The sequence below is a fragment of the Macadamia integrifolia genome, chromosome 5 (genome assembly GCF_013358625.1).
Source record: "Macadamia integrifolia cultivar HAES 741 chromosome 5, SCU_Mint_v3, whole genome shotgun sequence".
Classification (NCBI taxonomy): domain Eukaryota; kingdom Viridiplantae; phylum Streptophyta; class Magnoliopsida; order Proteales; family Proteaceae; genus Macadamia; species Macadamia integrifolia.
The window spans coordinates 40056315-40066812 of NC_056561.1; the positions used below are offsets into that span (position 1 = coordinate 40056315).

General features: G+C 37.3%; 2 protein-coding genes across 3 annotated transcripts in view; one reads left to right on the plus strand and one right to left on the minus strand.

Moving 5' to 3' along the window:
* LOC122080256 (chloroplast sensor kinase, chloroplastic) overlaps positions 1-3369 on the minus strand; it is a 7448-nt gene extending 4079 nt beyond the window's left edge. The window contains exons 1-6 of the mRNA XM_042647199.1: positions 2763-3369; positions 2114-2284; positions 1694-2014; positions 552-617; positions 384-452; positions 193-285 (exon numbers count right to left, since the gene is read on the minus strand). Coding sequence (XP_042503133.1) covers positions 193-285; positions 384-452; positions 552-617; positions 1694-2014; positions 2114-2284; positions 2763-3254 — 1212 coding nt within the window. The 5' untranslated portion in view covers positions 3255-3369. The remainder of the gene's footprint in view (positions 1-192; positions 286-383; positions 453-551; positions 618-1693; positions 2015-2113; positions 2285-2762) is intronic.
* Positions 3370-3667: 298 nt separating this feature from the next.
* LOC122080206 (SAGA-associated factor 29 homolog A-like) lies at positions 3668-10252 on the plus strand. Of its 2 annotated transcripts, none has more exons than XM_042647122.1 (9): positions 3668-4106; positions 4805-4898; positions 5288-5352; positions 5706-5821; positions 6317-6402; positions 8146-8199; positions 9153-9246; positions 9387-9400; positions 9731-10252. In XM_042647122.1, the coding sequence occupies exons 1-9, from the start codon at positions 3986-3988 to the stop codon at positions 9831-9833; spliced, it is 747 nt and encodes a 248-aa protein (XP_042503056.1). In that variant the 5' UTR covers positions 3668-3985; the 3' UTR covers positions 9834-10252. The 2 variants fall into 2 exon arrangements, with proteins under 2 accessions (XP_042503056.1, XP_042503055.1); XM_042647121.1 differs by having other exon boundaries at positions 3674-4106; positions 9093-9246.
* The last annotated feature ends 246 nt before the right edge of the window (positions 10253-10498 follow it).

Sequence of the window (10498 nt, forward strand, 5' to 3'; positions counted from 1 at the left end):
AAAAAAAAAAAAAAAAAAGAGGTAGCAAGGTCCCTCAGTCTGATGCTACATCCTGGAAATACACTTTTATAAAAATAAAAATGACTAGGAAATTCAGAAAGCATCCAGCTATAATTTACCTTGGGACCTTAAACCAGCTATTATCAACACCACACAAGATATATAGATACTTAGGAGAGAGAGAGAGAATGCCTTTGTGAGGTAGACAGCATCCTGAAGCTGTTGCAAAGTATGTCTCATATGATCACCTTGCACCAATATGTCTTCAACAATATCATAAGAGATCTGCAACAACATATTAGTATTGTAACTTCTACAATGAAAATAAACATGTACATAAAGCTAAAGATGAAAAGGCAAAACAAGCAATACAAGCCACAAACCTCGCTTCTCTTCATATGAATGGATAACATCTTGCTCAAAGTCCTGATGCTAGAAAGTGGACCTCTTATCTGTAATTGAAGGGAGGAAAACCTTAAAAAATATTCCGCAAAATGGTTAAATGAAGTGCAATTTAAGAACCTGCACACAATGTCAGTGAAACATCTTACTTGTTCAACAAGATTACTCATTCTGACATTATTTTGCCAGGACGATTGCTGCAGTAGAATTGCTTTCTGTTAAGAAATATAAATAAGTTATCAGGAGCCCTGGATGACCAAAAATCACGGAGAAGGAAGAAAAATATCCACAAGAAAAGTATGCATCAGAGATAGAGAACAGTAATTCAGAAAACAGAAAGAATCTGAGCATCTGATAACTGGAAACAATATATAACAAAGATAACCTTAAGCAAGCTAGTTAGCAATAATTGTAAAACTATTGAAAAATCAATTTGATGACAACGATAACACCATATTGATGTTTAATTAGACAGAAATCCATCAAAGTAGATAAATATGCAGAAATTAGATACAAGTTCTGAAACAAAGACACTAAGGGGAGAAAGGAAGGGTGAGAATGATAGAAAGTCTAATATGCATGCAAGCCATTTCTGGCATCTCATTAATGCAGCTATTCATTTAAAATGATGTTATTTCACCTTCTCATTTTGTTCTTGAAACTCAAACATCTGCTCATAAGATTTTTTTTTTTTTGGGGGGTTGGGGGGGTGGGGGGATGGGGTTGGGGCGTGGGGTTGTTGGGGGGATTTTCTGTATTATTAATTTACCACCTTCCTTTGAAATTTACACAAGTACAGGTTCAGGATGGACAATGAGGGATATCCATTGCTATCTATCCAACCTGGGAACTTACTTCAGACGAGGACATCTATCAATGCCCAACCTGGTTTTAATCCAGGCTGATACTGTGGTTGACCTCTTTTGGCAGTTCACATTCTAAAAGGAATTTGTAATTGAGTTCAACCACTGGTTGAAATACATTTTTTTAAAATTTGAACTGGAAATCTACAAGTTATAATTGACATCTCAGATCAACTAAAATCAAGTAAGATAAAACTTAAATTATAAGTTGGATTGATCAAACAGTGAATATATCCTAAAGATAAATTAACCTATTACTGAATATATCTTAAAATCCCTAACTCAAATTTTGGGACATTTGAATTGCAACCTGGATCAAACCCAGTCTCTGGACGACCTAGTTGACTGGACCCAGATTTTGAACTGAAGATTCTTGTCCAAACCCAATTAAATGTAGGTTGTTAAACATGGAGTTCTGCATACACTACCTGATCCATAACATAAGCACAGGCCAAAGAGTGAGAAATGTTAGTAGCACTTGAAATCTGTTCAGCAGTGAACTTGTGGTGGTCTGTTTTCAATGAATCCTCCTTAAGTGTCTGGATTTCCCACATTTTTCTACCAGAACATGGAGGTAGTCCATAAGCTTCTTCAGGAGATGATCCAAGTGATATATCCTGCCTTCCAGTGTCAGAATCTGTGCATGCTTCAAAGTCCATCATTGGAAGCTCAGCAACCAAAAATCCCACAACAAACGGGTGCTTAACCATAGGGAAGACCAAAGCCTTACACTCGGGAATAATTTCCACCTGCAATTGAAATCAATGTTTTGATTTTAATACGAGAAATCAAAAAAGAACAAACAGATACAATTTAACAAGCATCACCATGCTAACCAAAAATCATACTTGCCGATTTGAAAGGGTGGCTTCTGCTGCCCGTGAGCCTGCTGGAATTCCAAAACTTCCAGTTAATATAATAACATCAGCTCTGTCGGGAACACTGGTTCTGGGATACAAAATAACTCGCCGAAGCTCCAATTGGTCCATAACATAACTACCAGCTGGTCTTACGTATACCTGCAGAAATACTTAAAATCAAAGACTTCCAGTAATGCCAAGCTCAAGCAAATGATCTTTTGATAAATTTATTAAGTTATGAAAGTGGTCTTTTCATAAATTAAATAGAGCATTTCATTGGAAGCGGGGGAGCTTGTGTACATCATTTGCATCTTGAAAACTGCTGGTAAATTTGTCAAGCACCTGGATATTCTACCGAGTTCTGGGAATCCATGATGGGAGCTGGAAGAGGGGGGATTTTGGAATTTAAGATTGTTCACAAACTTAAGCTTTAGGTGTTACCCAACCACAATCAGTATCCCAAGGCACAACCCACGCACCCACCCCCCCCAAAAAAAAAAAAAAGGGTGCAAAGTCTGCAATTCAAAAATAGGAACAAATAACCTTCAAATCATTAAATGGAGGAAACATTGAACAGAAGAAGGGAGTCAATAAATGAGCCGTAACTGCAAATAGGTAAGAGTGATCATGAACAAACCGATAGCACAGCGTCTGGGTGGACAATTCTCCGGAAAAGGTTCAACTGCTCCACACAGAGTCTCTGAAAATCGGGACTTGGCAAGACCAACCCATTCTTTCCATCTCCCTTGATCTTCTGCTCGAATTCAACAGGAGAGGTTGAAGCATTACGTATAGCCGCCGCGAGCGCGGTGGCTGAAGGTACTAAATCCTCTTTCTCTTCTTCTTCTTCACCGGAACCAGAGTCGGTGACGAAATGAAAGGCTTCGCTTTCACTTTCAGTTTCATTTTCATTTCTAGGGTTTTTGAGGCATTGCTTCCCTTGAGTTGATTCACTGGTGACTGAAATGTGCCTCTGCGAAGAAGCATGTCTTCGGCTAGAATTGTGGTTCTGAAAGTAGAGGAGAACGCAGCAAGGATTGTGGTAGTTAATAGGGCAACAACGGAAAGCGTTGCGATGGATGCTATGGGTAGTTAGAGTGGCTCCGACTGTAATCGCAGACAGCATCATCGCGTTAATGGATTCTCTGCAAAATTGCAAATAGGTAATGAAAGTTATGTGATGAGCCTAGAGAGAGAAAGATGTAGAGAGAAGTGCCGTGTTCTGTTCGGTGGCAGACTGGCAGTAGAGTAGACGCGCGCCTAAGATGTGGGAGGATTAATTTAGATTAATTATTCAAATTAATTAAATTATATCTTAAAACGGTAATGATGATGATGATGTGATCCTGGATAATATTGTTTTAAGAGTTCATTAAGATAACCCAACCAGTAATCTAAAATGTGAAGACAATAGCTTCCCATCTTCCATGAAAAGCACCTACCGTGGTTTAGCTTTTAATTTGGTATTTTGTGTTCATTTTGGTTTTCTATCAATTTCGGTTTTGGTCGTTCCAATCGGTTTAGATTTCTAGCATTTTCATTAGGGTTCGGCCCATGCTGAACCGGTTGGTCCTACTGGTTTGACTTCTTGATCTACTTCATCCCCGACGATCTTGCTATTGTGCCATGTGGAACCAAGGGACCTATCTGATCTGGCTTTTTTCCTTCCATGAGTTCCATTCCTCTTTCCAGATTTGAGTCTCCCACCTCTACCTCGCCCACGTTTCTCATATCTTATGATCCGTTAGAGAGAGAAACAAAGAGAGCTTTTTCTATTATGTTAATGGCGATTCTGTAACGGTCGAAACGAATGAATAAAAAGAGAAGTTTCAGGCTATGAAGATTTTTTAGTGAATAAGTATGTCAAATAAGGTAGATAATTCCAACGTTCTGGAGCTTTCAAAGGAGCATGATAAATTGAGGAAAGAGCTGGACGATTGCCTTATCAAGATCAATAAACTCCATAAGAAGCTTCAATCTTGTGAGTTCTCTACAACCTCCGCTAAACCTGTTAATCGTTGAATTTTTAATGTCTCTAAATGTTTGTTCTTTTCGTTTTTCTTTGTGGCTCACATTGATACTGATGATGATATTGTGTGGAATGTATTGTTGGGAGAATATAAACAGTTTCCTTTCTGGAATTTATGGTTAGCTGATCTTCTGTCAATTCCATTGCTCTTGTTTCACAAAGACCATATAAACAGTTTTTTTTTTGGGTGGGTAGTATATGGTTAGGGCTAAAAACAATTATAACAGAGTAACCAGGGAAAAAATGGCAATAATACCATCAAATCGATTACACAATGAAAGGGGATAAAAAGTCTTGGTTTCAATTTGCTCAATCTGTAACTATCATCTATTAATTGGCTTCAACTGGTTTCCTGGACTTGATCCGCATGGCATTTAATTCGTCTAATTCATGACCTATTAGTGAGACAGATAGATACAGGTCCTCAGTTACACTAACCAGTCTGAACATTCAAACCACTTGATTCCAATTGGCTCATTTATTACCTTAGATTACATGCTAGTCTTTCATTTGGAATTGTGCCTTCCTATCTTATTTCTTGTAATGCTTGTCATTTTGGTTATCTTAGTGAGAATTTTTGGAGTATTATTTGTTTTTGTACAAAACTGTCCTCTGTATTTCATTTATGATTTGTTTGCATGCCCATGCAGCTCCTGAGGTGGTTGAGAAGTCAGGTGATGATCTGTTGGGGAAGCTTCGAGAATTGTATCACAAGGCCAAAGAACTTACAGAGAATGAAGTGAAGTATGTCTAGTTGAATAGTTTAATCAGTGTGGTACAAAAACTCACATATAAGAGTATAGGAATGAGTGAGAGGAAACTAATTAATGAGAGCATACAAGCAAAACAAATGCTATTCCCACCTCCCTCCTACTCCCTCAAACAACAACGCTGAATACTTCTGAGTACCCCTCCTTTCAGATAAAAAAAAAAAAAAAAAAAAAGGGTGTGAGCTTCTACTGTATTTTTGCAGAAAGGGGCCCTGAGATTTGTGCCTTTAAAATTATTCCTGGTGTTGTTGTACATCATTGATATCTCTTCTTAATTTAACTCTTTCTCTTTGGCCAACTACAATGCCTTAATTGTGTTTAGAAAATCCTTTTCACTTTTGATACTTCATTTCTTTGATGCAGTGTGTTGATGACATTGAACAATGAAGTTGATTCTTTTCTCCTACAGTCTGTGCATTGCAGAAAAGGTTTGAACCAGAACTCACAATGTGTAATATGGTTCGTGAAAATGCTATTGCTTGATGCTGTCATATTTGAAACTTTACAACGTTTTGGATATGAACTTCGAGACTTCTATGATATGTATGCCTAACTCACTGCTGCGAAGGTCTCAACATCTCAGAATGTTGGTGGTTTTTTTCTTCAGAAAGATCAGTTGATATTAGGATTGATGAACAGTTTCTATATGAATATTCTAGTCAAAGGTGGCTTCCTGGGTCAAAGGGCTACCTGATGGATTGTAGGATATAGTTATTGAAACTACTTTGGACACTGAACCAGGAAAGATATGCATTCATAGGGTAAGGTTGTTCTCTTGTAGATGGCAGTGAACAGAAAAAGAAACGAATGAAAGCTGATTTCGATATTTCTAGGCTCTCTCCTGCTGGATCCATGGGTAATCAACTTGAGCTTGCTGCTAGTCTCAAGGATGAACAGGTATTTCAATGGTACCATTGAAATCAATTATGCACTATAGCATTAGGATTAAAAGCTTTCCATGTTCATGTTCACTTTGATATTCTACATTGAGAAACTGCTCAGGATTTCATGATTATCATCCTGAGTGGCTTTTTTTTTGTTAACGACGGATTTCCAAGCCTTCGGCCTGACTATCTCGTGGGCCCATACTGACCCCACAACCACATGGACCGGGTCATACCGGGGTTGAATGAGAACCATTCAACTTTCACTGAAAGCAGTGAAGAGCACTAGACACCCCCGTGTGAGTGACCCAAGGTGTGCCTAGTGGGAGTCGAACTTAAGACGTTTGAGTTTATGGCTCATACCAAGTTCGTTGCTCACCAACTGCGCTACCCCCTTGGATTATCATCCTAAGTGGCTCATCTATTGACATGATGCATATTTCTCCTTGTCTGATGCTTTTAGATCTTTAACCAAACTTCCGTACTGCATTTACTAATGTATTTTCAGGTAGCAGCTAGGATCACACCTGATGGAGCTGAGGAAGACGAGTGGATTGTTGTAAAAGTAATTCATTTTGACAGAGAAGCAAAGGAGTAAGTTCAGTCATGTAATTAATGAGTTGCACATATTCTTTTTTCTTTTGGTACTACGACTGGAGGGAACTTTACTTCCGTCTTTTGTTCACTCAGTAGACAACTAGTATTATTTTTTTGAGGGTTACATAATCCAACAACCACCACCACACCCCACCCCACCACCACACCCCAAAAAAAAAAAATAAATAAATAAAAGAAAAGAAAAAAAAAGGTTTTCATATGGTGGGGAAGAGGGGGAAGGCTGACAAAAACTATCACTGGTGTGTTAATAACCAAAGAAAATGTTCAGTTTAAGAGGGCAGGTGTCAGTGATTGCAATTATATCATTTTGTTGATGAATTGGAGACAGCAATTGTTCACATTCAATAAGGCCACTCTATCTTGAAAGCTGATTTAGACAAGGGATTTTGTAGGAGAAAACAGAATTGATCATTAGACTTTCACATCCACATTCACAAATTAACATCAATTCGGCTATTTCCTCCATAAATGTGATCATTCTCAACTTCTCTTGCCATGAAGATAGCTTCCTAGGGTAATTGCTTAGCGGAATTAATATGATCAGCAGTATTGATATTTCACTTGTCAGCTGAATCATTTCAGGTCATCCCAGAGGAGGGGGAAGATGAGGAATTGTGCCTCCTCTAAACTGTGGCTTGCAGACCCATCCATGTTTAATTTGATAACCTCTTCTTCTCACTTTGCCATTTTAATCCCTCCTTTCAAAAGTCTGTATTTATAATGTAAAAATAAAATTCTTTATCTTGACAGATTATTTTTTATGCTGAAATCCAAAACTTGTATCACATGATGTCTTGGTGGATTTTACTCTTCCTTGGCTGCAAGACTCTTGTATATCAGCCTTTCGTGTGGTCCTATAGACCATGCAAAATGCTGTGCTAGCCTATTAGAATTCCCAATTAATTGTATCTGAATATTTTTCTGCTCCAGAATCTTGACTGTTACAACTCTATCTTGCATTTATTTTGTTTTGTTGCACATGTATTCTTTGATGGTATAGAACTCTCTTTCTTCCTTTTCTTCTGTTGGTTACATCATGAGAAGTTTTGGAGTTCTGGTTTTGAACTAGGCTTTGACCTGGATTGAATTTGAACAAATATTGAATTTTTCTGAAACCTCAAAATTCCTGTCATGATACAAAGGGGGGAAAGAAAAAAAAGATGAAAATGACCATTTATCCTTCAAATTCCCTACTTTCAGTTTGTATACCTCAATCTCATGATCCTTTGACCAATATGGAATCTTGAAATCTCAGGAACTTCCAATGAATAAGAAGGTTATTGCCTCTTGATCTCTAAGTTATTGTTATGTAAATATGTTTCCCTGCTATAACTCCCACTACCCATTTTAGTGGCCTACTTGGTAAATTCAAGTGTTGAAGTCCTATGTAAGGGTTCCTTTAAAAGATGCTAAGCAGCGTACAAATCTTTTTCTATATATCTATTTATGCATACAACACAACTGAGGCTGGCCCTGCAATTCTGTTCTGCAATTCCACTCATCTTGTCTCATTACCAAAGCCAATGCACATTTTTTCATTCCACTAATCTTGTCACTCATCCATCTGGACATCCACATCTCTATACCATCACTTTATGTGTGTTATTTCTTGGTTTCCCAACAGGATACTTCACCCTAAATTTGTTTATATGGTGACTATCAAATTTATAATTCTGGTTATTGTTATCCTTTTGCCATGAACTTCTAATCTCTGTGCAGATTTGAGGTGCTTGACGAGGAGCCTGGTGATGATGGAGAAGGTGGAGGCCAGAGGTAAAATTTGTGTTTATGACCCCTATCGATCATTCTAGATTAGGTGTTTTCCTCCTTTCCTTTTTCACTATCGTTTGAATTAAGTTTCTCAATTTTCTTCTTAAGTGGAAATCATACAATCCCATGCACAGAATTTTGTTTATTGTATGTCAAAATTCTCTTATGGCTTGGTTATAAGTACAGATTCCTATTTTCATTTGGCAGGAAATCTGTTCTTGCCTGTGTTATTATGTTTATTCTAGAGGATAACTTTAAAGAAAAAAGTATCCTCCATGTTCCTAATATTAAAAGCCAGTTTGAATGGTCTTGGCTTTCAATTCCTCCACCCCCACCCCCACCCCCAACAGTTTGTGGGAAGGGTTGAATACTGTAAGTTTTTAATCTTTGCAAGTAAATTTTCAGGCAGACCAAATATAGTCCGAGTTCTTATTTATTTTTTTCCCACCAGATTTCAGTTCCCGTTAGGGTAACTGCTTATCTGCAAGCCATTCACTCTTTTTTGTCTTCGAGCGAACAAAGTCAATTCATAAATGTACTTGAAGGTGAAGCATGGACTAGCCCCCTACCCTCCTTTATGCTTTCTCATGAATGGAAAACCATGAGAACGCAAGTTTTTTTATTTTGAAAATATCAAATTAAAGGCTGCAGTTAAAATTTTTATTTTGAAGTGTGTGGATATTATGCTTATGTAAATGTACCTCAGTATCTCCATCAAATTAATGGATGAATGTTGGATTACCATGCAATAATAGCTTTTAGTCTTGGAACTTGAAGATAAGTATATAGGATACTAAGATCACCCCTTTTCTAGCATTTGAGATTTTGATCTTTCCTTACTTGGTTCCCCTTGGAGTTAAAAACTTCTTGTAGATGATGATTTATATACTTTTCAGAAAGTACAAGCTTCATATGTCACACATTATTTCTTTTCCAAAGCAAAATGATCCTTCCAGTGCTCTAGATTTCCCTACTGGAAGACATGTTTTGGCAGTCTATCCTGGGACCACTGCATTGTATAAAGCAACTGTAGTCAACAACCATCGCAAGGTAACGCTATATCTATTATACTTCATATTTTCATGCTTTAATATTGGACGATGTAGCTGTGCTACTACCGATTTGTTGAGATTGACTACTTGTTTGCTGATTTCTGTATGTGGCTCTTCGACGAATTCGCAAACTTTCAGAAGAAAACTGATGAGTAAGTTATTAATCATATTTATTCAAGTGCTTCAAATAGAGTTTGTTAAATATTTTGGCTAAACTGAACTTTTGATGCATGTGAACAAGTCAAATTCTTGGCCTGTGAAAGCATTTGGTTTTTTGAGCTTTCAACTAAACCATAGTAAATGTGAATCAGAAGCATGTTTTCTTCCTTAGGATACAAATTGAAGTCCTTAAACAATTGGATTTTACTTTTTATTCATTGATTTGGACTTGCAATTTCTCAGTTTTTGAGTTATATCAATCATATAAAGATGAGAAATCATGTTAGTGTTGGATCACAACATGTTTTGAATGCCTTTGCCAGTTACTCGCTGGAGTTTGACGATGATGAAGAAGATGGATATTTACCACAGAGGACAGTACCCTTCCACAAGGTTGTCCCTCTACCTGAGGGACATCGCCAGTGACATTCAATGTCTATTATATGTGTGCTACTTATTTTTACTGGTCTTTTATACTTAGTTGTGTTATAGCAGTTCAATTTATCAGACCCATTTCTCAAATTTACTTCCTTTATCAGCATTTGCAAGAGAATAGAGGCACCGTGAGAGTGAATCTACGCAATCTAAAGCAAGGCCTTTGATGATGAAAGTGAAAATGGGGGAAATCAAACTAGGGTTTTTGAGGTGATTGAAGTAAGAGGAAGTTAATTGGGACATGGTTGAAATCAAAGGTTTCAAGAGAGAGGGGGAGGGGAGGGGAGGGGAGGGGGGACAATGATTTTACAAGAATTATCCCTCTACTCCAACGTAGCAAAAGTATTTACGAGGGTAAAAAAGTCATAGAGAAGTGAAATGCTTCACAAGGTTGTAGTAACGGCTCGATGGAACCTACAAAAAATAATAGAAAAAAGAGGGTTGAAACTAAAATATTTGGGAATTTAGTGAAATTTTCTCAAAAGTGCCACAATGTAACAACAAAACACAGAATATTGGTGTAATTTTAGTCGCAATATGATAGAAAATGGGATAGTAAAAATTGATGATAAGGACATACCACGAAGTAAAGATTTTAAGTACCTAAGTTCAATCATAAATAACTGAAAACAGCTGAAAGAGTTAGGGGTAAACTT